The sequence below is a fragment of the Myotis yumanensis genome, unplaced genomic scaffold, assembly GCF_028538775.1.
Source record: "Myotis yumanensis isolate MYYU_CA2020_CCGP unplaced genomic scaffold, mMyoYum1.0.hap1 SCAF_10, whole genome shotgun sequence".
Lineage (NCBI taxonomy): Eukaryota > Metazoa > Chordata > Mammalia > Chiroptera > Vespertilionidae > Myotis > Myotis yumanensis.
In genome coordinates this window covers 1,359,116-1,382,317 of record NW_027223761.1, presented here as the reverse complement: position 1 = coordinate 1,382,317, position 23,202 = coordinate 1,359,116, and the positions used below count along the sequence as shown (strand labels likewise).

General features: G+C 67.8%; 3 protein-coding genes across 6 annotated transcripts; 2 read left to right on the top strand and 1 right to left on the bottom strand.

Annotated features, from left to right (window-relative positions):
• The first annotated feature begins 2,000 nt into the window (after nucleotides 1-2,000).
• Nucleotides 2,001-6,906, top strand: LMNTD2 (lamin tail domain containing 2). The gene is given in 15 exon segments (XM_070426270.1): nucleotides 2,001-2,174; nucleotides 2,213-2,427; nucleotides 2,734-2,764; nucleotides 2,795-2,851; nucleotides 2,946-3,101; nucleotides 3,380-3,451; nucleotides 3,527-3,615; nucleotides 3,746-4,386; nucleotides 5,069-5,135; nucleotides 5,213-5,402; nucleotides 5,475-5,594; nucleotides 5,672-5,871; nucleotides 6,088-6,235; nucleotides 6,237-6,353; nucleotides 6,775-6,906. Coding segments are annotated over 15 exon segments (2,409 nt in total).
• A 99-nt stretch (nucleotides 6,907-7,005) lies between these two features.
• LRRC56 (leucine rich repeat containing 56) lies at nucleotides 7,006-16,161 on the bottom strand. Of its 3 annotated transcripts, none has more exons than XM_070427152.1 (13): nucleotides 16,078-16,161; nucleotides 14,204-14,277; nucleotides 13,651-13,837; nucleotides 12,483-12,570; nucleotides 11,861-11,921; nucleotides 11,480-11,576; nucleotides 11,215-11,409; nucleotides 10,430-10,613; nucleotides 9,858-10,034; nucleotides 9,706-9,770; nucleotides 9,310-9,446; nucleotides 8,962-9,080; nucleotides 7,006-7,770 (listed from the first exon to the last, which is right to left on the bottom strand). In XM_070427152.1, the coding sequence occupies exons 2-13, from the start codon at nucleotides 14,239-14,241 to the stop codon at nucleotides 7,442-7,444; spliced, it is 1,677 nt and encodes a 558-aa protein (XP_070283253.1). In that variant the 5' UTR covers nucleotides 14,242-14,277; nucleotides 16,078-16,161; the 3' UTR covers nucleotides 7,006-7,441. The 3 variants fall into 3 exon arrangements, with proteins under 3 accessions (XP_070283253.1, XP_070283254.1, XP_070283255.1); XM_070427154.1 differs by having other exon boundaries at nucleotides 7,614-7,723; XM_070427153.1 differs by lacking the exons at nucleotides 13,651-13,837; nucleotides 14,204-14,277; nucleotides 16,078-16,161 and adding an exon at nucleotides 13,440-13,541.
• A 1,818-nt stretch (nucleotides 16,162-17,979) lies between these two features.
• On the top strand, nucleotides 17,980-20,992 carry HRAS (HRas proto-oncogene, GTPase). Of its 2 annotated transcripts, XM_070427188.1 has the most exons (6): nucleotides 17,980-18,127; nucleotides 19,229-19,387; nucleotides 19,554-19,732; nucleotides 19,832-19,991; nucleotides 20,079-20,140; nucleotides 20,614-20,992. In XM_070427188.1, exons 2-6 carry the CDS (start codon nucleotides 19,277-19,279, stop codon nucleotides 20,675-20,677), a joined length of 576 nt encoding a protein of 191 aa, XP_070283289.1. In that variant the 5' UTR covers nucleotides 17,980-18,127; nucleotides 19,229-19,276; the 3' UTR covers nucleotides 20,678-20,992. The 2 variants fall into 2 exon arrangements, with proteins under 2 accessions (XP_070283289.1, XP_070283290.1); XM_070427189.1 differs by lacking the exon at nucleotides 20,079-20,140.
• The last annotated feature ends 2,210 nt before the right edge of the window (nucleotides 20,993-23,202 follow it).

Below are 23,202 nucleotides of genomic sequence, written 5' to 3'. Positions count from 1 at the left end.
GGGCCTGGCCGCAGTCATGGGGTGCACCGGGGTCGGGGGAGCTGGGGAGCCGCCGGCTCTCTCTCGCTGCAGCCGGGCTGACCGTGCTGGTGGGGGAAGGGGCCCACCTCGGAGGCGCTGGGGACAAAGGCCCCGGGCTCTTTGAGCCTAATTCTCTCCATCCCTGCCTGTCCCTAGGGGGGGCCAGCGCCCTCCTGAGCTGTGGACACGCTCCTCTGCCTGGACAGTCCTCCTGCCCCACGGGAGAGCCCAAGCCAGCTCTTCAGCCATGGCCCCCGCCCTGGCCGGTCTGGCTCAGTGGAGAGAGCATCTCCCTGCAGACCGAAGGGTCCCTGGTTGGAATCCGGTCAAGGTTCCAGGTTCCTCCCTGGCCGGGGCCCAGATCGGGGTGCATACAGGACGCAACCAATCCATGTGTTCCTCTCACATTGATATTTCTGTCTTTCCCTCTCTCTTCCTCTGAAAATCAATGGAAATCCTCGGGTGAAGATTTAAAAAAAGAACCGGTTCTGGGCCCTGACCTGTTTGGCTCAGTGGATAGAGCGTCGGCCTGCGGACTGAAGGGTCCCGGGTTTGATTCTGGTCGGAGGCATGTACCTGGGTTGCGGGCACATCCCCGGTGGGGGGTGTGCAGGAGGCAGCTGATGGATGTTCCTCTCTCATCGATGTTTCTAACTCTCTATCCCTCTCCCTTCCTCTCTGTAAAAAATCAATATATATATATTAAAAAAAACAAAAAACCGGTTCTGCCCTAATCAGACTGGACGGGGTCTTTCTGCCTGCCCATGTTCTGTCCAACACAGGAGGTCCCACATGAACAAGAGTCAAAGGTCTGAATAAATGCACGTTGAAAGGGTGAAGGTGGGGTGGGGGGGTGGGGGGAGTGGGGGGGTGGGGGGCAAAGGCTGGAGGGCATTTGCCTTGTGGGTCAGGTCTGGGCTTCACTTTCGTTCCAGGGCAGAGGGAACAGTTGTCATGATTATGGGAATGTCCCCAGGGGTCCCTCAATGACCAAGGTGGTGGAGACCAGCAGGGGAAAGTGAGGTTTCTGTCTTGTGGGTCAGGTGAGTGGGCACTGGGCACTGAGAGCAGAGACCGTGCAGGCACTCGGCAAGCCCCTCCCCCAGCTTCTGGGGCCATCCGCTGCTTCCTCTTCCTCTCCCCCTCCTGTCGGTTCAGCCCCGTGAGGTCCGAATTCTCAGGAGTGTGGTCCTGCTGTCACAGGACAGCAATACCCCCAACACTCACTGACCATCTCCATGGGCAGGCGGGGGAGGGCCTGTGGAGCCTCCCCCAGGGCTGGCTGGGGTGTTGGGCTGAATGAGGCCGTAGCAGGCCCTGCTGGGCCCTCAGTGTACCCTGGACCTTCAGAAGTTGCTTTGGGCTTCTCCTTCAGGCTGGACCAGCCCTCCAAGAGGAGGAGGTGGGGGGCCTGGGGCTCGCTCTGGGCCATGGTCTGGGTCTCCCTGGAGGCTCCTGGTAACAAACAGCCCCTCCCTTTCTGGGTGCTGGTATCCATGGCAATGCTGCAGAGCCTTTCTCTCCCCCGGCCTGCTTGGATTTCAGGCCTCAGGTGAGTGTCAGGGGTAGGGCCCTGGGTCTGGGGGGTGGGGGGTGGTGGTGGGGGGGGGACATGGGCATCGTGAGTAAAGGACCAGAACCTCTGGGACCCTTGCTGTAGGCTGGGGTGGGTACCTCAGATCCTGGAGGGCAGAGCTCATAGTGTGGAGACCACAGAGAATGTATGAAAACGCAGGTGACGTTGCCTAGAGGTGTGACCTGCTGCCCTGGCCTGGTCGGAAACACAAAGGTGTGGACACCCACGTGACCCACCCCCACCGTCTGCTGTCCCCTGGAGTAGACACACACACACACACCTGGGGCTGTCAGACACACACGTGCCTGTGGCTCTGGCTGAGGAGAACCCTGGGGGGATGCGTGCACCTGTCATACAGGGAAGACACCCCCCACCCCTCTCAGCTCCTCCGAGAACATCGAAAATGGCCCCGGAGTCTTGCCCAGAGGCTGGAGAAGCCAAGGAAGAGGCTCTCCCATCTCCGGTGGGTGGAGAGGCCGTCAGCGGCCCCCTGGAGCCTCCAGAGGACACACCTGCAGACCTGGTCGCTCCCGCCAGCCTGAAGGACACCAAGCCCAGCTCCACACAAGTGGCCTCCGTCAACCCGCCGTAAGGAGGGGAGGGAGAGGTGGCCAGCCGCTTAAAAACCAGGCCAGCCGGAGGGTAGGGCCTGATAGGCAGCTGGGGTGCTGGCTTTGCAGACTGGCCCCCGAGTCCCTGGATCCCCACACACTGCGGCTGCTGTGGAGGCAGCGGGAACTGGAGATCCAGGCCCTGCGGTCCCTCCGGAACCAGCGGGATGCCCAGCGCTCCCGCATCCTGCGCGAGGTGGCTAGGCTTCCACTGCAGAGGTAGCAGCGACAAGCTCTGCCCCGGCCCAACCCAGCCCTGGTCTGGCTCTAACTGCTGGTTTCTGCCTGACCCCAACCCCAACCACTGAGTCTGACCAAGAACCCAACCTGATCCCAGCCCTGACCCTTACTCTGACCTTTGCCTCTTGCCTGACCCTAATCCCCCACCCTCATCCTGAAAGACTTGATATCCTCTCAGACTTGACTGGCACACTGTGCCCTGGGGCCCCCTCCCACCCCCCTCCCGCCCCCCTCCTTGACTGCCAACCCAGTAGTGGGGGCCACTGAGCTCGCCCCTTCTCCCAGGAGCTATCACAATCAGGGAAAGCCCCTGCAGGTAAAGCCCCTGCAGGACAAGCCGCTGCAGATCCAGGTCCAGAAGCTGGCTCTGGAGTTAAAACAGCAAAAGGAACAGGCCCAGCTGGTGAGAGGACCTGGGACTTGGGCAGGGGGTGGCTTTGGAGAGAGGGGCAGGGTCAGAGAAGGCCCCACCTGCCCTGTGGGCTCTCCTGGAGCAGGAGAAAAAGACACTGGAGGAGAAGCTGGAGCAGACCAAGACCGTGGTGCAGCAGCTGGAGGCCCAGCTGGAGGCCTTGCACAAGTCCTGCCTCGTGAAGCTGGCCAGCTCCTCCTGGGTGGGCCGCATGCTGAGGTCATCCACCGGCAGTGTGGAGGTGCGTCTGCCCGGCCCCCCTCGGCCTCCCAGCCCAGCCTGCCCAGATTTGAGCTCTTGCTGGGGGGCTCTGGCCTGCTGGGGAAGCCTGCCCCGCCTCAGGCTGCCTCGGACAGTGGCCTGAGACAGGGAGGAACCACACGCCCAGGGGTCCGGGCCCACCTGACACTCAGCAAGCGTCTGCCTCAGGTGCTGGGGAGGCCGCAGGGGAGAGATGTCTTGGGGGGACAGGTGCCCTCCCCCCAGCCCCTGCCCACTGGCCTCCGGTCCCTCTTGCAGGTGGTGACCGCGGAGACCCTGCTGGACCTCAGTGACACCTCTGAAAATGATGAGGCCTCCCCTGCTCAGGAGGTGAGCCAGGTCCCCCACGGGCATCCACGACTCTGCGGGGAGGGGTGGGCCACATGCCTGTTGCTTCGTGGGCAGGGTTTCCGGGTGGAGGATGTGGACTGGAACGCCATCGCCCATCGATTCCCCAACCTCTTGGCCAGCATGAAGTCGAGCTCGGATTTCAAGTGACTGTGCTGGGCGGGGAGGGACTCCCCAGGGGCCTGGGAGGGCTGGCCGAGTCCTAGCACCACCCTCAGGGGCCCTGGACAAGTCACTTGAGTCTTTTGGGAGTCAGCTCTCTGATCTCTAGGACAGGGAAGGGCTCCGAGGCTACCTCGGTCCTGCCAAGAGCCCTCTTCCCAGGCTGGGTCCTGGGGCCCTGGACCACAATTTGGGGTGCCCCGCCTACCGTAAAGAGACAAGCTGGGGTCAGGGCTGGGTCCGGGAGGGGAGCAGTCGCCCAGCAGCTAGTGAGCAGACTGTGGCCTGCAGGCGCAGCTCACACCGGCAGACCCTGCAGCTCCCACCCAGCTCACCACCCGAAGACAGTGGCTCCGGGCTGGACAAACCTGAAGAAGACAGTGGCTCCAGGTTGAGCAGGCTGCCCAAGGAGTCTCTTCGCAAGAGTGTGGAGTGGAGCTCCCTGCCCCTCGGGGGCATCAGCAGCTCGGGGAGCTCTGAATCTGACACTCGCCGCGGCATGCGGAAGGTGACAGGGCACCCACCCCTGGTGCCAGGCCACATTTCTTACGAGCAGGCAGAGTCTCGGCACCTGAGTTCCCTCCGAAGCTCTCAGGACTCCCGGCCCCGGAGGGAGTCGCGGGACTCCCGTGCCAGGAGCTCCACCAGGGACCCACAGGACATCCGTACCAGGAGCTTCATGGGGGGGTCGCAGGACTCTCGGCCCAGCAGCTCCCTCCGGAGTTCCATCAAGGACTGGAAGGCCGAGTCTAAAGGTGGCTGGGGCGGGCCCCCCTGTTTTCTCCCTTCCGCCCTGCAGGGCCCTGGCGAACTCGGTCCAGTGCCCTAAATGAGGCCCCCCAACGGCCTCGCCTTCACGGTAGCTCGGGGGGAGGCTGCTGGGGGCTCCTTCCGCCTCTCTGTAGGATTAGGGCAGCGGTTCTCAACCTGTGGGTCGCGACCCCTTTGGGGGTCAAACGACCCTTTCACAGGGGTCGCCTAAGACCATCGGAAAACACACATATAATTACATATTGTTTTTGTGATGAATCACTATGCTTTCATTATGTTCAATTTGTAACAATGAAATTACATCCTGCATATCAGATATTTACATGACCATTCATAACGGTAGCAAAATCACAGTGATGAAGTAGCAACGAAAATACTTTTATGGTTGGGGGTCACCGCAACAGGAGGAACTGTATTAAAGGGTCGCGGCGTTAGGAAGGTTGAGAACCGCTGGATGAGGGGGTCTTGCAGGCCTCCGTGCTCTGGCTGGAACCCCTCCCAGGACCAGGAGCTTCTCCTCTGCTCCCCTCGGCCCCAGGGTCCCGCCACCCCTCCTGCGCTGGACCTGACCCTTGGCGCTGCAGGCCAGGCGGCCTGGCAGGCGATGTCCCCGGAAGACGCCCCGTCTAGGGTCCCGCTCCCAAACCGGCCTCCCCTCTCCCGCAGACCGGCTGGGCCCGGTGCGCAAGGCCCGCGTCGTGTCCGACCACTGGCAGCTGACGCACCCCTGGAGGTGAGGGCGGCGCGGGGAGCGGGGGCAGGGGCCGGTCTCCCCGCAGGAGGGGCCCCGACCAGCCGCTCCCGCCGCAGCCGGAAGGGCTCCTGCCTGAAGATCGCGGCCGTGAGCCTTCGCGAGCGGTTCATCTGCGTCCTCAACCAGTCGGTGGAGGAGACGGTCGACCTGGGCGGCTTCACGCTGCAGCAGCTGGAGCACGACTTCCCGGTGTACCTGTACCGCTTCCCGCCGCGCACGCTGCTGGCGCCGCAGCACCACGTCACGGTACGGCCCGCGCCCCCCGCGCCCGCGCGCGCCCGCCCCCCGCGCCTCACGCGCGCCCGGCGCCGTCCCCAGGTCTGGGGCAAGGCGTCCGGCAGCGCCAAGAAGCCGATGCCCTCGTCCGTGGGCCTGGGACCCCGCCACGTCCGCTCCCGCCGCAGCTTGGTGACTCTGCTCCTGAGCCCCAAAGGCGAGGTCGGTGCGGGTCCGGCCGGGAGGCTGCGGGGGGGGCCTCGCGGGGCGGGGTGACCGAGCGCCCGGCCCGCCCGCAGCTCCTCAGCGAGCACCAGACTCCGCACAGCGTGACGCCCGCCACGGGCACCCTCGACGATCACACCAACTTGTCCATCGACCGCTTCCCGCTCCCGGAGGCCCAGCCTGGGGCCGACACTCACGAGCAGGGGCGCCCGCCCCGAGCCCCGCGCAACCGTCGGGCGCCCAAGGCCCGGGCCCGGAGCCGCCGGAGGCCGAGGTGGGGACCGCGGGTCCCTCGCTCTCCGCCTCTTCCCCAGGCTCTGCCCCCCAAACCGGATAGGACCGCCCCCCACTTCCGCAGTCCCGCCCTCGCCAGGCCGGCCCCGGGTCATTCAGGGGTCCCCCCCGAACGCCCCTTCCCAGCCCTGTGCCCGCCGGGACCGCCCCTTGATCGCGGGCGGCGCGGGCCCTCACCACCCGCTCGCCCCACCAGGACCCGGGCCCCGCTGCCGCGCCTAACCCCCAGCAAGCTCTTCGGCCCCGGGGAGGTGCCGGCGCCCCCCGAGCGAGCAGAGACCGACGCGCGGGAGCCTCTGCCCGCCATCCCCCGTGAGCGTGCGGCCGGTGAGGAGGGAGGGGCGGCCCGGCAGGATGGGCGAGGCCGGCCCGACGCCCCCTTCACCCTTGTCCCACGCAGAGGACGGGCCGGACCTCGCAGACTGTCAGGAAGGGAAGGAGCCCAAGGAGCACAGGGTCCGGGTGAGAGCACGCGTGCGGGGCGCCGCGGGTGGACCGCCCCGCCCCTCTCCGTGCGGCCCCGCCCCCGGCCGCCCCGTTCATCTCCCTTCCCGCCCCGGCCCCGCCCCTCTCCGTGCAGCCCCGCCCCCGGCCGCCCCGTTCATCTCCCTTCCCGCCCCGGCCCCGCCCCTCTCCGTGCAGCCCCGCCCCCGGCCGCCCCGCCCCTCTCCGTGCGGCCCCGCCCCCGGCCGCCCCGTTCATCTCCCTTCCCGCCCCGGCCCCGCCCCTCCCCGTGCAGCCCCGCCCCCGGCCGCCCCGTTCATCTCCCTTCCCGCCCAGGCCCCGCCCTTTAATCGCCCCTCCCCAGGTCCCGCCCCTTCGTAGCCCCTCCCACCGGCCCCTCCCTCCCGCCGGGGGCGCCCCTCACGCCCGCGCCCCCCAGGTGTGCCGGAAGACCGTGGACCTGGACTGCCCGATCGTGGCACTGTCGGTGCAGAGCATGGCCGAGAAAAGATTCGGTTTCCGCCTCCTTAGCTGCCCGCCCATTCCCGTCAACGTGTGTCGGCCGGTGTAGAGCCGGGCTAGGGCGGCCTCTCCGTGACTGTGGCGGCGGCGGGGCAGCGTGGGGTGGGGCGCCCGGGGCCGCGGGGAGAACGCCGTGGGAGGCAGGCGGTGCCAGCTGCGTAATTTATTGAACCAACGTCACCTACGAAGTAAACTGCATTTCTGTACACCTGGGAGTCGAAAGGATTCTCTGGATTCCCGTGTCCGCGCCCGTCCCTACAAGTCCGCCTGGGATGGGGGCCCGGCCGCACTCTTGACTGCCTAAGGCGAGCTTGGCCCGGACCACAGCTCCAGGGCCCCCCCCCCCCCCCTCCCCGGGTCTCTTCCAGGCCTGGGAAGGTTTGTCCCACAGAAGTGGGGGCCCTGCGCCTCCTCCCGGCTGGTCCCAACTCCCCACTTCTCTCCAGCAAGAGGGGCCTCTCTGTGCCAGGCCCACCTCCTCCCCCACGACCTCCCCCCAGATGATCTGGGTTCTATGAGGAGCCTCAAACGCGCTGGGTCCCCTCGGTCCTGTCCAGCCAGCCGGGCAGCGGGTGGGGTTTACACTAGGGGTGGGATTGGGCTGGGGTGATGGGCTTCAGGTGTGGCAAACACCACGGGGCTGGAGGTTTGGCTGCTGGGTCTGGCGCTGGCCTTGGGCCTGGACATCCTTGGGCCGGAGAGCTCGGGCCGGAGGCCACCTCCAGGGCTGACCTCAGAGCATCCACTGCAGCCAGCCCCTGACCCCGGCCAGGCCCCGAGCGACCCAGGGCTCTGAGCCGACGACCCCGGAACTGCAGGTCTTTGGACCCCCAGGAGCTGCTGCTCGAATCAGGTGGCATGGGGACCTTGGGGGGAGAGGGGAGCAGGTTATAGCCCGAGGTCCTGGGAGGCCCTGGAAACCAAGGAAAGAGCATATCAGACAAGGCCCCCCCAAGGAATCATGGGGTAGGGTCGCCACAGGCAGAGCCGCAGTATCCACCGGGGCTCCTCCCCTAACCCTTCGCTCCCCCAAGGCAGTACCTCTCTGCCCCACTCCTGCTCCCCGGAGAAGCTGTGGCCCTCCTCAGGGTGACCTCTGACCCTAGCTTGAGCGGAAGCCACCTCCTGGACTCTGGCGTTGGGTCACTAGGTCCTGTCCCCCAGGGCCTGCTCACAGGCTGGTTGGTGGCCCTCGGCCAGTTCCTAAACCTCTGCTGGAGACCAAAGCCTGCACCCACCTTGGCGGGCTGGGCAGTTGTCCGGGGTCACCCAGTGCCTACCTGGACCCGGCCTGGGATGGGGGGGCTCTGATACCCCTTCCCCCATCTTCCAGAGCGCCCAGTGTCTGTCATCACTCCAGCCACTCCTTCCGTCTTCTCTGGAGACTGACTTCTCACCCTCCACCCCTCCACTAGGTGGCTGGCCTTTGACCCCTCTTGACTAGCTGATCTCAGGGTCCACCCTCTCCTGCCCCTCCCCTCAGGCCGGCAGGTGGAGAGGCTTGGCCCTGTACCCTTGATGGGGGGGGGGGGGGGGGGGCGGGGCGGCAGAGGGCCATTCAGCCAGCCTTCAGCCTGTGCTGCTGCTGCTCCTGCTCACCATGCCCCTGCCTAGGCTCGCTATCCTGCTGTTCCCCAGCCTGCTTAGACCCTTCCTCCAGGAAGCCGCCCTGGGCTGCGCCAGGGGAGGCGGCTCTGCTTCGCAGCCCCTGGGTTTGCTCCGCTCGGCCCCTGTCACTCGGAAGCCAGTGTCTCTTGGGGAGGAACTCACCTGGCCTGCTTCTGTGGCCTGAGCCCAGCGCAGGCCCTGTCTGCAAGATGGAGGGCGGCACTCCTCCCAGCCTCCGTCTCCTGCCCGCCAGGGGGGCTCTGTCCCTCTGCCAGAGCGGGGCCCTGCTCCCTGAGAGCTGCCCTGGGCCTGTCCTGCTCATTGGTCATGGCCCCTCACTGCCCCGCCCCTGCCCTTTTCGGGGTGCCCTCCATGATTGTCCCCTCAGTTGTGAGCCCCCCACCCCCAGGAGAGGACCTCCGGGTCACAGCCCGCTCCGAGCCCGGGCAGGGGGGTGGTGCGGCCCTATCCCGCCATGGCCTGTGGCTCTCAGTACCTGGGACCTGGCTTGAGGAGCTGGAGGAGGTCTTGGGCTCAGCCTTGTCCTCTTGTTCCTCAGGGCCCCGCCGCGGGCCCCAGGGAGCTGCTGCCCCTGCCTGCCCAGAAGCCAGGCGCCTGCAGGGGAGAGGGCTGGGGTGGGCAGGGGCAGGGGCTGCAGCCCTGCCCCGCCTTGGAGCCAATCCCAAATGAGTGTGACTGGGATGGCACCCAGCCTCAGGCTCCCATGACCAGCTCCTCCGGCCGCCCTGGGGACCAGTGACTGCTCAGCCACGCAGCCCCAGCCGGGACCCCCCCACCAGACAGGACACCCATGGCGGGGCTCCGTGCAGGGACAAGCACCCACCGTAGATGCAGTTCCCTCCACGCCCGAAGTCCAGCCAATGGCAGGAGGTCCCGGCTGTCTCCAGGCCCTGGAGCGGAGGCCCTGGTGGCCAGGTCTTCAGGCCTGTGTGGGGGCAGCTGCTCTGGGGGCACCCAGGTCTGAGAAGGGAAAGGGCTGGTTTGGGGGCATGGAGGGGACTGGGCGGGCAGCAGGCTGGGGGGAGAAAGACTTATTCGGCTGCAGAGGGCGTGGGAGAGCCGGAGCCTGGCCCCCAGTGGCTATAGCTCAGGGCACTGGCCGGCCAGGATGCTGTCCGCTCTGGAGGAGGGCCCAGGACGCCAGTCCGTTCTGGGGAGCAAAGCCCAGGACACTGGTGCCCTGTGCGTGGCTGGGCCCGGCTCCTGGGGGCAGGCGTACCTGGCAGTGGTGCTGACGTTCCCGAAGGCCCTTGGTGGGGTTTCCGCAGAGGATGTGGCCGGAGCCTGAGAAAGAAGGTGTGGCTGGGCCTGGTTAGGGTTGAGGGGCTGCAGGGTCAGCTTCCTGCGGGGGGGGGGGGGGAGGCGCGTTACCGTGGGTGAGGTTGCTGGTGTCATCCTCTGGGGCTGTGTCCTTGGGAAGCAGAGCTTCGGGCAGGGCTCCCCCAGGGGCCAGCAGGGAGAGGGGCCAAGGCCTGGCGGCCCGGGGCTGGAGCTCAGGCCGGGATAGCTCAGGGCCAAATCTTCGAATGGGGTCTCCATGGGGATGATCTGCCCGAAGGTCAAAATCAGAGGTCACCAAGGACCCCACCCGCTGGCCAGCTCAAGAGCCCCCCAGGCTCTGTCCACAGACCAGGGACTCCACCACCCAACATCTGCGTGTCCCGGGGCCCAGGTTTTGGACCTCCTCTTCCTCTTCTGATGGGTGTGGGGGCCCCAGCCAGGCGCTGCCCACAGGGAGGTGTCCTGGCCTGGAGGCAGGTGTGCAGGGCTCTGGGATGTGTGGTTAAGGCTGAGAAGAGATAGCCCATGAGGCGGCCCATCTCTGAGAGGCCTGGGAACGTGGGGGGCTGGCGGTAGAGAGCTTTTGTCTTACGGGAGGCACCGGTGGGGACCTCTCCTTGGGCAGCCCTTGCTGAGGCCGGGATGGGGCGGGGGCTGCCTACCCAGCGTGGGCAGCAGGCTGTCCAGGACGCTGCCCTCCTTGATGGCCTCCTTCACCAGGAGCCAGTCCTGGTCCAGCTTCCGGGCGGCGGGCAGGCCCGTCTGCGTGGCGGGCATCTCGTCCAGGACCTGCAGCTGGGGGATGAGCTTCCTCACCTGTGCCCTGTAGTTGTAGCCCCGGGGCACCTGCAGGGCAGAGAGGGGGTGCAGGCCTGGGGCCATGGGCCCTGCAGGCCAGCTGAGTCCCGGGGCCACTTGCCCCCCGACCCACTGTGGTTGGGCTAGGGGAGCTGGGGCTGGTGTCCGGGTCACTCTTGGGCACCAGGGACTTGGGGCACCCTGGCTTCTCACCCCGGTGCTCTCACTGTCCAGGTTCACGGCCAGGATCCGTGGTGCCCTCCGGCCTGTGGAGCTGCCCCGAGCTCAAAGCGCTGGTCCAGTTGCCAGAGCAGATAGCAGCTGGCAGGGCAGGGGCTGTGAGCTGCAGGGTGCACAGCAGTGCAGGGGCGTGTGCAGCTGTGGGTGTGCACAGGCTTGCAGGCTGTGTGTGTGTGTGTGTGTGTGTGTGAGTGTGTACACACAATTCTATGTGGAAAAGTTACAGAGCGCGCGTGGTTCCACGTGGCCTGTGCACGTGGCCCTGTGGGGTTTGTCCAGCCCAGGAGGGTGCACTGGCCGCTGCCAGGCCTCTAGCTCACAGTGAACGAGCCACAGGGTGCAGGCGGCCCCCAGGCCACGGGAGGGGCTCAGGACCCGAGCCACAGAGCACCTCCCGCACCGCACGCACCTTGCCGGAGGGGCTTGGCCGCAGGCACACCAGGTTGCCCTCCAAGGTGAGCACGGCCAGCCTCGGGCACAGCTGCAGGTAGCGCACCTGCCCCAGGTCCTCCACGTCGTTGCCCTCTAGGTCGAGCACCTCCAGCTGCTCGAGCAGGCAGAGCGGGCTGAGGTCCGAGATGTTGTTGTAGGAGACATACAGCTCCTGGGGCGGCACGGGAGCTTCAGCCCCGGCCGGGCGTGGTGCCCTCCCAGCCCGGGCACCGCAGACCCACCTTCAGGGCCAGGCAGGAGCCGATGCCATCCAGGTCAGTCAGGCCACAGCGAGCCAGCCACAGCACCTGCAGGCGGCCCAGGGAGCTGCCCAGGTCTCTGCAGAGGGCGGGGTTGGTGGTCAGTGCCGTCCCGGGGTGGCGGGCCATGCCTCGTGCCCAGCCACCCCCACACCTGCTGTCCCCGGGTCCACGGCAGGTGTGAGTGGGCTCGTGGCAGCCTCCAGGCTGCAGAAGGGCTCCCTGCCTTCCCTCCACGCGGCGGCCCCTGGTCTCGGGCAGGGCCCGGGCCGCCCCTGTGCTGGGCAGCTCAGCCCGGCCTCACCGCACCAGGGGTGCTAGTGCACCCCGTCCCCACCCCTGTGGGCCCAGGAGGGCACTCACCTCACGGAGCTCAGGCGGCTGTCGTTCAACTTCAGTTGGCTGAGGTTGGGCAGGTGCACCCCTGTGGGCCGCAGGGAGGAGGTCAGAGGCCTGCCCGCCCGCTCCCCTGCCCGCCTCTCTGCACCCTCGCGGCCCCTCTGCGCCTGCTGCCCGTGGCTTCTCTGCAGCCAGGCTCAAAGGAAGGGTGCAGCGCGGCCAGAAAGGGAGGTGGGGCGCGGGAGGCGTGCCCGAACCACTAGGGCCACGCGGAGGCCTCCAGGCCGCTGGCCTCTAGGAGTTGGCCTGGAGGAGGGGAGCCAGCGGGCATGGGCGGGGCCACCAAAGTTTGGGTCCCACCCCCAGCCACCTCCCAAGGCCCGCCCATGGGCACCCCCAGCCGGTGTCCCTGAGTGTCCCAAACTCCCCAGGAAAGGTTCTGAGCTACTGACTCCTACCAGCCCTGTGAGACCGAGTCCCCAACCCCTAGACAGAGGAATGCAGGGAAAGCCCATGGGGTGCAGGGAAGGCCCATGGGGTGCAGTGGTCCAGAGAGCAGAGCCTGGCAGGCAGGGCCCGAGCGAGCAGACCCTCAAAGAGCGGTCTGGCCCGGACAGTGGGGGTGTGGACAGCGAGGGGCTCTTACCGAAGTTGCCCAGGCTGTGCTCACGGGTATCCACGCACATCTCCAGCGTGCTCACCAGCAGCAGGTCCTCCACCTGGGCCAGGGCCTTCTGCAGAGCCGAGGGGCACTCAGCCCTGGGGACTGGACAGCGGTCACTCCCTCCCAGCGCCCCTCCTTGGTGGCCCTCTGGCCTGTCCCAGCCTCGCCTGGTGTGAGAGGCTCCTGGCGTGTGGTGCCGGGCAGGTGCAAGGCCAGGTGCACCTCCTGGCCCAGCCAAGGTACCATGGGGGTCACTGCCCTGCTGGGCCCTGCTCCTGGCACTCCCTGGGCATAGCCAGGCCAGACCCAGTCCCACCCCGTCCTGCTGTCCGGGGTGGGGGGTTGTGAAGGACAGGAGCTGGTGGGTGGACCCCTTCTGATGTGACAGTTGCCTGCTGGACTGGGGCCCCGGGAAGGTGTAGGCCAGCGGGAGGCATGGGGACAGGGCCTGGTGGGAGCGTCCCATCCACCTGCAGTGACCAGACAACTAGGACCCTTCTCCACGTTGGTCAGGGAGTGGGGGGACCTCAGGCAGCCAGGCTGCGTGCTGGCGGGTGCATCACCCAGGTGGGTCCAAGGAACCCTCCAGTGGGAGCGAGGGTGGGTGACAGAGGGCTTGGCAGTGGCAGCGTCCGCCCCTCACCGCGGCCAGAAAGGGAGGTGGGGCTGCTGGGAGGCACAGGGCTGCCCAGGAAGCCACTGCGGGGACCTGTAGTCAGAGGGCTCAGCAGAACCTGCCGCCTGAGGGTGGGGCGATGACAGGAACACCTCCCCTCCCCCCATTTGGGACAAAGCCTTCATCAGCTGCCCCAGAAATGACCAGTGGGACCCGACCAGCTCCTGGTCTTTTATTCCCGTACGTGGCACCTGCGTGCTATGCGCCTGGAGGGTTTGCCACTCTCAGTCCTGTGCCGCAGCAAACACCTGTGGAATTCCTACCTGGCTCAGCCCCTGCTGGGGCCTGAACATCTGTCACAAGCAGCTGGGCTCGGCCCCAGGGGTACAGCAGGCACAGGGACACATCCGTCAAACAGGCAAGGCCAGCAGGGCCGGGAAGGAGGGCAGGCGGGACACCAGCCTGGAACATTCCCCCCCCGCCCCATGCAGGCCCCTGCAGCCTGAGCCCAGGCCCCAGTCTCCCCCAACTCACCAGTCGGGCAGCTGACAGGCACTCCTCCGCCAGCCACTTGCCGTGGCTGTCCCTGTGGCCACCCGGGGCCTTGCTCTGCGGGCAGGGGTTGTACGGGCCCTGCCAGCTCAGCTCCCGCACGAGGACACGAGCCATGCTGGGCCGAGGCCCAGGGGCCTGTTCCAGGTCTGGTCCATTCACATCCAACCTGCGGAGGCCAAAGCAGGCGGAGGGTTGGTCCTCACAGCCCTCACTGCGGCCCCACACACGCCCAGGTCCAGAGAAGGCCCAGTGGGGCCCTCACCACCCAGCCTGCCAGCAGGCCTCCTGCCCCTCCCTGGGCCTGGGCTCACCCCCCTGCCTGGGCAGGTCACCCTCCGTGTTCCTTCAGGCTCCATGGGAGGAGCCTTGCTCTGGGCCACACTTGCTTAGCTGCCCGCTGTGACCAGCAGCAAGACACTGCCTCAGGCCCTGTGCTATGCTCTCTCCACCTGATGGTCTCTGAGCCCGGGGGCCCAGGACCGGGGTCTGGGGCCTATCCCCACCCACCCCGGTGCCCAAGGAGCCCCCTCACCTGGAGGCAGAAGTCTTTTCCCAGGGTGGGTCACACATCCGGGCATGGAGGTGGCATGTGGCCCCAGGCGGCACCTGCAAGAGAGAGAAGGGTTGGCCAGGTCCTGGCCCAGGTCACTGTGCCCAGGGGACCCGGACAGGCTGGGCCAGGGCCACAGGGCCCAGCAGCAAGCAGGAGCAGAAGTGGTCGGGGCTGCCAGCCTGGTGCTCTCCACCATACTGATGGGAGCCCTGGCCTGGCCGATGAGGCAGACAGCCAGGTGGGTGAGAGATGGGGTCCTTCCGGTGCTAATGCCTGGCCTTCATTCCAACCCCCACTTCCTCTACCCCGAACCCACCCTCTCTCCAAAAGGGGTTCTGGCTCTACTGCCTGGTCCGTCCCCCGTGGGCGAGCCTCTGTGGCCCCTGCTCCTCCTGTGCTGCCCACCCCGCAGGCCCCGGGACCACATGCACCAGGCTCATCCGGCTGTGCTCCTTAACGACAGAGATGCCGGGCTGGGCCCCAGACCCCGGAATCATCTCTCGGGCCAGCACCACAGTCTGCCTGGAATGTCTGGGCCGCCCCCTCCACCTTGGGTGGAGCCTCCTTGACCCCCACTCCCCACCCCTGCGCTCCCTGCTGCCCTTCCTGGATTGAGCTTCCTAATGAGACCGACCGGTCTACAACCCGCTGTTTTAGGCCTCACTGGGTGGAGCGAGGACCTCACCCCAAGACAGGTGGACTCCACGTGGGCCGGACACACAGAGGGCCGTCAGGTACTGGCCCCTGGAGCCCGTGATGCCACCACGCAGGCCTGTCTGCCCCTTGAGCTCATTCAAGGTTCACGCTCTTCATCGTGTCCACAGCCCGCCCCCCCCACCCGCCCGGGGAGAGATCAGCTGCGTTTTGACAGATGGTGGGGATGCTGGGCTCTGGGACAGGTTGCACAGGCCCCCTGTGCCTTGGGGAGTCCCTCTGGAAAGTGACCCTGCCACGGAGGCCCATGGAGGTCAAGGCCGTGCAGGCGAGCCCGCCATGGAGTCTCATGGAGGTTCCGGCCAGAATTTCTTTCCAGAGGCTCCCTGCCTCTCTCCGCTGGTGAAAGGCCCCTCGCCCGGCAGAAGGACCCGACCACGCTGTCCCCTGGGAAGACGCTGTGCCCACCCCGCCAGCCTCAGGCCACGGGGAGGCTGCAGGCTGGCCAGGCCCAGTTCCTGGGGTGCCCGCAGGCAGCACTAGGCGATGGGCCCAGCACCCTCTTCCCTGTGTGCCTAAGCATCTGCTGCAGGGCCAGCCCGGGAGCAGGCAGAGGGTCTGTCCAGTCTGGCCCAAAGGTCTTGGGGTCCAGCAGGGCCTGGGTTGGAGGCTGTGGCTCCCATGTAGACACTGTCCCCCACATGCATGCGCCGGCCGGAATCTGTCCACACTGTTCACGGCCCTGTTCCCACCCCCCTGACACTCCGGGAGTGTCCCCCCCCCCCCCCCCCGCACCTGCGCCCTCTGTCTCCACGGCCCCCCCTGGCCTGGCTCCTCAGCGCTCTGGGTCCCCCCCCTGCCTCTCCACCCTTCACTCCGCGGGAGAGGCTCTGAAGCCACGGCCTACTCCGGGCCCGGTCCCCACCGGGAGACCCACCCCCACCCCCGCAGGGTCTGCTCCCGGCCTCCTCTCCCCCCCAGGGGCAGGGCTTGGCCCCTCCTATGTCAGTGCTGGGAGCCTCTCAAAGCACAGCCCGGGGCGGGGGTGGGGGTGCAGGCAGGGTCCCCAGGGGACCAGATTGAACCTCTCGGGGCATCAGAGTCCCCCACTGACACTGCAGCTCAATCCTCGCACCCGCCCGCCCCTTGTCCTGTTCACCCCCTGGCACCAGGGGGAGAGCGAAGTCCGAGGCCCTCACCTGAGGGCTCCGCCCCAGTGCCCGGCCCTGCTGGCTCTGCCCCGGGCACCCTCCGCCGCCGCCGGGCGCTCTCTCGATTCCGGGTTGTTCTTCCGGCCGCGGGGTTGCTGGACCTGGGCGCCATAGCAACAGGGGCAGGACCTCATTTGAATAATCAAATATTCATGAGCCGCCGAACCGTCTAGGCTCCGCGGGGCCGAGACACACCCCTTAGCAACTGTTGCTATGGCAGACTGTCGTGGGTTTGGGGGGCGAGGGCCAGGTCGGGGGCGAGGGCAGGGGTGGGGTTCCGGGCGGGTGCAACCCCGCACGTGCGTGGGCGCCCCTCGGGCTGAGGCGAAAGCAAGACGCCGTCAGACCCGGGGGCGGGGGGCGCAGACCGGCCAGGTGTCTGCCGCCCGCGAAGGCGATTTTGGGAGGCGCCGCGGGCACCGTCCGAGGGCGGATTCACCTCCGCGGCAGGTGTGGCCTCGAAAGGACGCGCAGGGGGAAGGACCCCCGAGGACAAGGGAAGCGAAGACCTGGAAACCCGGGGGGCGGCCAGGTCCGCGTCCACGCGGGAGGCTGCCACCCGCCTTCGCTCCGCGTCTCCGAGCGTCAGGCGCGATCGGGACCTGTTCCAGCCGCGGCACCGTGCGCCGACGGCCAACCGGCACAGCGCGTGGGGTCGGCGTGTCGTGGGGGCGGGACGGCCCCCCAAGGCGGAGGCCTGCAGCGGGGTGAGCTGGGCGGAGAGCAGCGAACCTTCCGGGCGGGGCTGGGCGGCGCGGCAGAGGCTGGGTGCTGCGGAGCGTGCATCGCACCCCTCTTCCTTGTGAATAGAGGGGCTCATGCGTTACTTCGACATTTTTAAATAACGTTAGAAACAGGGCATTCTGAGCGTCCTGAAAGGAGCCGGTGTGTGCTTTGATGGGTGGGGGAGCTTCAGTTCACAGCCTACGGCAACTTGTGGGGCGCCGTGTGTTTCCTGGGCCACACCGCGAGCTCTGCAAGGCAGCATCTCTGGGTTTGGGGGAGCCGGCAGGCCGGCAGTCTTTGGGGCCTGCCCAAGTTGGGGGAGGCAGGTGAGGGGTATGGGGGTGCGCGCTACGTGAGAAGCAAGAGCCCGGTGCTTACGGGGGAAAAAAGACTGAGCTGGACTCGCTCAGACCGGGCGCTCCTGCACTGCCCGCCCCTGGTGCACGGCCATGCCCGGCCTCCGGTCCCCGCAAATGCTGCCAAGCGTCCTGGGAGGGAGGAAGCGGCCATCCCAGAGCCGCCTGCGGGGAAGGGGTGCGGCCGGGCCACTGAGGACCTCAGGCTCCTGCCCTCCGCCTTCTCAGCCAGATCCTGGGGGCGCCCATGGTGCCGACCCTGCGGGCTCCGCCCTCCCGGGGGGCTGTTTTCCGCTCCAGGACCCTCGCTGGGCTGCGCGGCGCCGGGAAGACCTCGGAGGGCGTGGACGCGGCTGTGCCCGCCGTCCAGGTGCGAAGCCCGGCGCGGGGCTCCAGGAGCGGCTCCTGGGTCTCGAGCGGGACTCCGGCGACCCCGCCCCAGACCACACCCGGCCGCCGGCTCGCTTCCCAGTCCGGTCTCCATCTCCCGGGGAGCCCGCCCTGTTTCCGGGAGAGTCCGGGGCCTCCCCGAGAAGCTGTCGCCCGGGACCCTCGGCTCCGGCACCGATGACTTCCTCCCGCGCCGGCGGCGACAGCCCCCAAGGCCGCGCGGCCCACGAGGGCCAACCAACCCGGCACCGCCCTCCGCGACTTCCGCTCCCGGAAGCCCCGCCCGCCACCGCCCCTGACGGGCGGGCCATTAGACCAATCGGAGCGGGGCTGGGCGAGGCTGGAGGCAGGGTCCTGGGCGCACGACCAATGGCAGGCCGCGCAGGGCTAATGGACAGACGCGGGGCGGGGCGGGGCGTGCGCGGCCCGAGCGAGTGTCCGCCACCCGCGCTCGAGTCCGCCGTCCGCAGCCGGAGCCGCACCCGCCGCGGTCGGAGCCCATGCACCGGGGGAGCCGCGCGCCCCGGCCCCCGCCCCGGCCCCGGGGGTAGTCGTGCCTGTGAGCGGTGAGTGCGGCGGGGGGCGGCTGCGGCGGGAGGGGGCTGTTGGAGTCGGGCGGCGGGGCCGAGCGGCCCGGAGCCGGGAGCCGCCGTCCTCGCTGGGCGCGCGGGGGCGCAGGTGAGCCGCGGGCGGGGCGCTGCGGCTCGGGGTCGGGGCTGCGGCGCCCGGGCGCCGGGTGTGCCTCGTCCCGGCCGGCTCCTCGGGCTCCGTCCCTCTGGGCCCCCCAGTGCCCTCAGCTGGTGTGCGGGGCTGCTCTGCGCCGAGGCCTCCGGGCCACGCTCCAGGCGGGGTCTCCCACCCTCCCCGTCCCAGGATCCCTCCGGAGAGCTCGGGCCAGCTGAGGTCTAGGACGCCCGCCGTTCTCACCAGGGCGCCCCCTCGTCAAACATCAGAAGTCGGAGACACCTGAGCAGGGCCTTGGCCTCAGGCCCTTTTTATTCCCACCTGTGTCCCCGCTCCCACACCTCCTCTGAGTCTCCTGTTGGTTAACCTGTGCTGCCCTGAAAACCTTTCCCTCCCTGGCTTCCTCATCTGCCTTGTTTTCTCCAAAGTTCCCACGGCAGGAGGACGCCCCGGGCTCCCCCCCCCCCCCCCATCCTCACAGTGGGCGCCCTCCGCCAGCTAACAGCCCACCAGGCCGGGCTGGGTCCTTCCTGTGCCTGGAACAGCTCCTGGCATGTCGGAGGCGCTCGGTAGCGCTTGTTGAGTGCACCCACATGCCTGGTGGGGCCGGGGCGGCCGAGGGTTGGCACTGGCCTGCCTGGGCACGTCGCTGTGCGCGGCGCCGTGGCAGGACCTGTTCTTGTAGGGAGGGGGCACTGTAACCTCAGCCCGAGGCACCTCCAGTTCAGGCTTTCTGCCTACCCAGCAACTTCTAATTTGGGTGCACGGTAGGGAGATGCTCTCAGCTGTCAGCCCTGCCTGTGGGGTGGGGGGTGGGGGCAGCTTGCTGCCTCTCCCACAGTTACTAAGTGCAGCTGCAGGTGCCACAGGTGGGCCGTGGGCCGTTACTCTGGCTGCCACCCTGTTACCTGGGTGTTGGGGCCCAGAGCTCAACAGGTCTGCCCGGTGGGGCCTGGGCGTGGCTGACAGGCCTTCCTTGGCAGGTGGGACAGGAGGCCACCGCAGCATCCCGAGCCGCGGCCCCAGGAGCGATGACCGAGTACAAGCTGGTGGTGGTGGGGGCCGGAGGTGTGGGGAAGAGCGCCCTGACCATCCAGCTCATCCAGAACCACTTCGTGGACGAGTACGACCCCACCATCGAGGTGAGCGGGCCGCTCCTCACCCCAGCACTACCCTCCAGGGGCCTGTCTTCTGCCTGCTGTGCAGGAGCGGTCCCCTTGATGGAGGACCTGGGGAGCACAGGAGGGGCTAGTGATGCTGCTGCCACACCCCCAGAGGAGGGGGTCCCTGAGCGGTGTCCTCCCACAGGACTCCTACCGGAAGCAAGTGGTCATTGACGGGGAGACGTGTCTGCTGGACATTCTGGACACGGCGGGCCAGGAGGAGTACAGTGCCATGCGGGACCAGTACATGCGCACCGGGGAGGGCTTCCTCTGTGTGTTCGCCATCAACAACACCAAGTCTTTCGAGGACATCCACCAGTACCGGTGAGCCGCCCACCCTCGGAGGCCTCCCTGTGCTCAGTGTGCGCCTGGATGCAACCGTGCCTGCAGCCCGCCAGCCAGCTCACACCTTCCTCCTTGCAGAGAGCAGATCAAGCGGGTGAAGGACTCGGACGACGTGCCCATGGTGCTGGTAGGGAACAAGTGTGACCTGGCTGCACGTACTGTGGAGTCTCGGCAGGCGCAGGACCTCGCCCGCAGCTATGGCATCCCCTACATTGAGACTTCCGCCAAGACGCGCCAGGTGAGCTGGCACCCCGCCCACAGCTAGCCAGGGCCCCGCCCCGCCCCGCCAGGGAGCCTTGCTCATTGCCCCTCTCCCTCAACACAGGGCAGCCGCTCTGGCTCTGGCTCCAGCTCCGGGACCCCCATGACCCAGCTGCCCCTCGCGCTGTAAGTCTCCCGGGACGGCAGGGCAGCGAGGGAGGCCAGGGCCGGGGTCGGGGCTGAAACAGCTCTAGGGGAAGGTAGAGGTGGAGGTCCCTGGAGAGAGCTGTCTTGAGCCAGGCCGGAGCGGTGACCCTGGAGCCCCAGCCCCTCTGCCCCCAGGGTGCCCTGATCCCTTTAGCGGGCGGACTGTTGGGGACAAGGGCAGTAGCTCAGAGGTGGGCACAGGGTGGTCAGGCTCGGAGCCAGACCTGGGGCCACCCTGCCCGGGGGGCGGGGGGCGGCTGCTGAGGAGCAGGTGTCTGATGGGGGGCCCTGGGCAGTGAGAGGAGCAGCGCAGCTCCTTGCTTGTGGCTGCAGGTGGAGAGGGGGCTGGGATTCTGCGGGAGCTGGTGGCAGGGGTCCCTCCATGTCTCCTCCCCTGCTGGGCCCTCAGGCTGAGGCCCCGAGGCCCCCTCTGAGCGGCTCCTTCTCCCCAGGGCGTGGAGGACGCCTTCTACACGCTGGTGCGTGAGATCCGGCAGCACAAGGTGCGCAAGCTGAGCCCGCCGGACGAGGGCGGCCCTGGCTGCATGAGCTGCAAGTGCCTGCTCTCCTGACGTCCCTGCGGGTCCTGTGTGCCCGCCCCGCACAGGAGCCCCGGAGGTGCCGGATGCTGGGAGGAGGGGAAGGAAGGAAGGAAGTGCCGCCAAAGCCCGGCCAGCCCAGGGCTGGGGGACAGAGTGACCGTGGGCCTCCCAGGATGCTTTGCACAGACTGGTGAACTGAGGCCTCCGGCCCCAGCCGAGCCTCTATTTGCAGCCCGTCCCGGCCCACTCGGCGCAGGTTCTGTTGCAGTAAATTATTTGATGGTCTTGACCCTGGCGTCTGGCCAGCTATGTGTGTGTGGTCTCTCATGGGGTGGGGGGTGGGGGGACACGGACCTCAGCTTCCTCCAGCCAGCGGCCCCTCAGGGTGTCGGGCGCTGCAAGCACAGGCGGGTCACGCAGGCTAACATTTGAACAAAAGCACTTCACTGACCTTTAGCCAGCAGGGGACTGAGCAAGGGCATGCCCCGTGCCCCTGGAAGGGGGCCGTGTCCGGACGCTGACGTGGGCGGGGGTGGTGGTGGTGTCCGGCACCTCAGAGCCTCCGACTGCAGCGGGGCTTGAGGTTCCTGAACTTTAGGGTCTGAAAGGCGGTTGCCCTGCCCCGTCCACGCCAGGGGCCACTCGGCCTAAGTCGTCAACCCTGCTGCCCTCTCTGTCGAGGGTCTGGCCTGCCTGTCCCTTACGCCCCCCCCCCCCCCCCCAGCCCCAGGGTGGCCTGTTGCTCCCAGAGCTGCCTCCGGTCACCGACCCACGTGGCTTTGTGGGATGCAGGTGGCACATACCGCTCTGAGGGCCTGTCCCACCACCAGGGGGCTCTTTCTCCTTCAGACTGGGTCCGGCTTGGGTGCCCTGCCCTCCAGGCCCAGGGCGTCATGGGGAACTCTTCACGTTCCGCTGGAAGCAAGCAGGCTGAGTGAGCTCCTTCCTGGGCCATGTGGCTGGCGCAGGGTGTGCCCTGTGGTGTCCTCATGGCTGCCCTGGGCTGACACTGATGACCCCCAGGCTGCTGACCCCCAGGGTCTGCAGGGTCCACCCTGATGCCCAGCCCCAGCCTGGTCTTCCAAATCCTAGCAGGAGAGGAGGGGCACAGGACCGGGCTCTCCCTGCTACTTATTACCCTGAGAGGGTGAATCAGGAGGGCCCTGTGCTGAGGCCCCCTGGGGGAGGGAAGGGCACACTGCAGCCTCCGGAGCTCGGCCAGCATCGTGCTCCAGGGTCCAGGCTGGGACGGCGGGCCCAGCAGGAGCTCCCACAGGCCTTCCAGGGGCAGCGTCAGGAGGCATTCTAGGTGTGGGCACGTGCGCCAGGCTGGGAGGGTCCCCACCTGTCCCCCAAGGTGCCTTGTGGGGGGCGGCGCTGGTTAGCAAAGGGCCTGCCCCATTCCTGCGGCCTCAATGGGGGGGCCCTGCCCAGCTCGGGCCGGCACCCCTGCTCCGTGGCCTGGGCACTCGGCTTGCACACACGGTCACTTCTGTGCACCTTGAGGGTGTGCCATGGCCGAGAGCCCATGCTGGCTCTCCAGGGTGAGGGAGAAGGGCCTGGGGACAGCAGGTGTGGGAGGGCAGCCTGAGCTGGGCCCCCTCTGCCTCTGGTCCAGGTGGTCCCCCCAGGGGCACTCGGAACCCCTTTGGCTGACCTGCAGGTGAACAAAGCGGCTCCCCCCAAGGCCACTCGGGTCTGAGGCCAGTTCAGCCCGACTGATAACCTGGGGCAGCAGTGCCAGCTGCTCAGTGGGAATGACCCCGAGAGGAGCCCGGCACCCGCTGCCAAGTGGGCCAGGGGCTGTCCCACCCCTGGGAGCCGGGAGGGAGACATCCCCAGGGGCTCCAGGTGCCTTTCTCCTTGAGGACGGCTCTCCAGGGTGGGCCCTGACCCTAACCCTAACCCGCACCTCAGCCGCAGGCGCCCGAGGGCAGGCCCTGGCTTGGTGAGGGTGCAGTGGGGCTGGCTGAGCTGGGCCCAGGGACAGAGCATCCTGCGGCCGGGTCTCGCTGGGCAGCCCCACCCCGTCCATGGAGCCCGGGAGGAGCCACCTATTGGGGAGCAGAGGGTGTCCGGTGGGGGGTGGAAGCCTCCAGTGCGAGCCTGGGTTAACCCCGGGGGAGAGGGCGCGCTGTGCTAGCAGTGCTGCTTCCCCTTCGGAAGAGCTTTCCCACAATGAGCTCACGATGGGCCTGGGGTCCCTGGAATGAAGGAGTCTGAGAAGCCCCCAGGCCCCCCGCAAATCAGAGCCTGTCCAGGTCAGACACCGGCAGGTGCCCCGCTGAACCCAAGGCCGCCTCTCCCACGTGTGGCCCCCGTGTGCCGACAAGCCCAGAGAGGAGGCTTGCTCCTTCCAGAGGACTGAGGGCCAAAGAGAGGCCCCCCACTGAGGCCCAGCAAGGGGGCACCCTGTGCTGAGGGGCGAGCAGACATCCCAGTCCTGGCTACCCTTTCCCCACAATGGCCACAGTGGGCATGGGGGCCCAGGGACACCTA

Coding starts and splice junctions, on each gene's coding strand:
- LRRC56 (XM_070427152.1), bottom strand. CDS start 14,241: ATGTGTGACCCACCCTGGGAAAAGACTTCTGCCTCCAG. Junction 11,410..11,479: donor GCTCCTGCCTGGCCCTGAAG/GTGGGTCTGCGG, acceptor GTGCCGCCCCAG/GAGCTGTATGTCTCCTACAA. Junction 9,081..9,309: donor TGGAGGGAACTGCATCTACG/GTGGGTGCTTGT, acceptor TCTCCCCTGCAG/GCGCCTGGCTTCTGGGCAGG.
- HRAS (XM_070427188.1), top strand. CDS start 19,277: ATGACCGAGTACAAGCTGGTGGTGGTGGGGGCCGGAGGTGTGGGGAAG. Junction 19,388..19,553: donor AGTACGACCCCACCATCGAG/GTGAGCGGGCCG, acceptor GTCCTCCCACAG/GACTCCTACCGGAAGCAAGT. Junction 19,733..19,831: donor GAGGACATCCACCAGTACCG/GTGAGCCGCCCA, acceptor TCCTCCTTGCAG/AGAGCAGATCAAGCGGGTGA.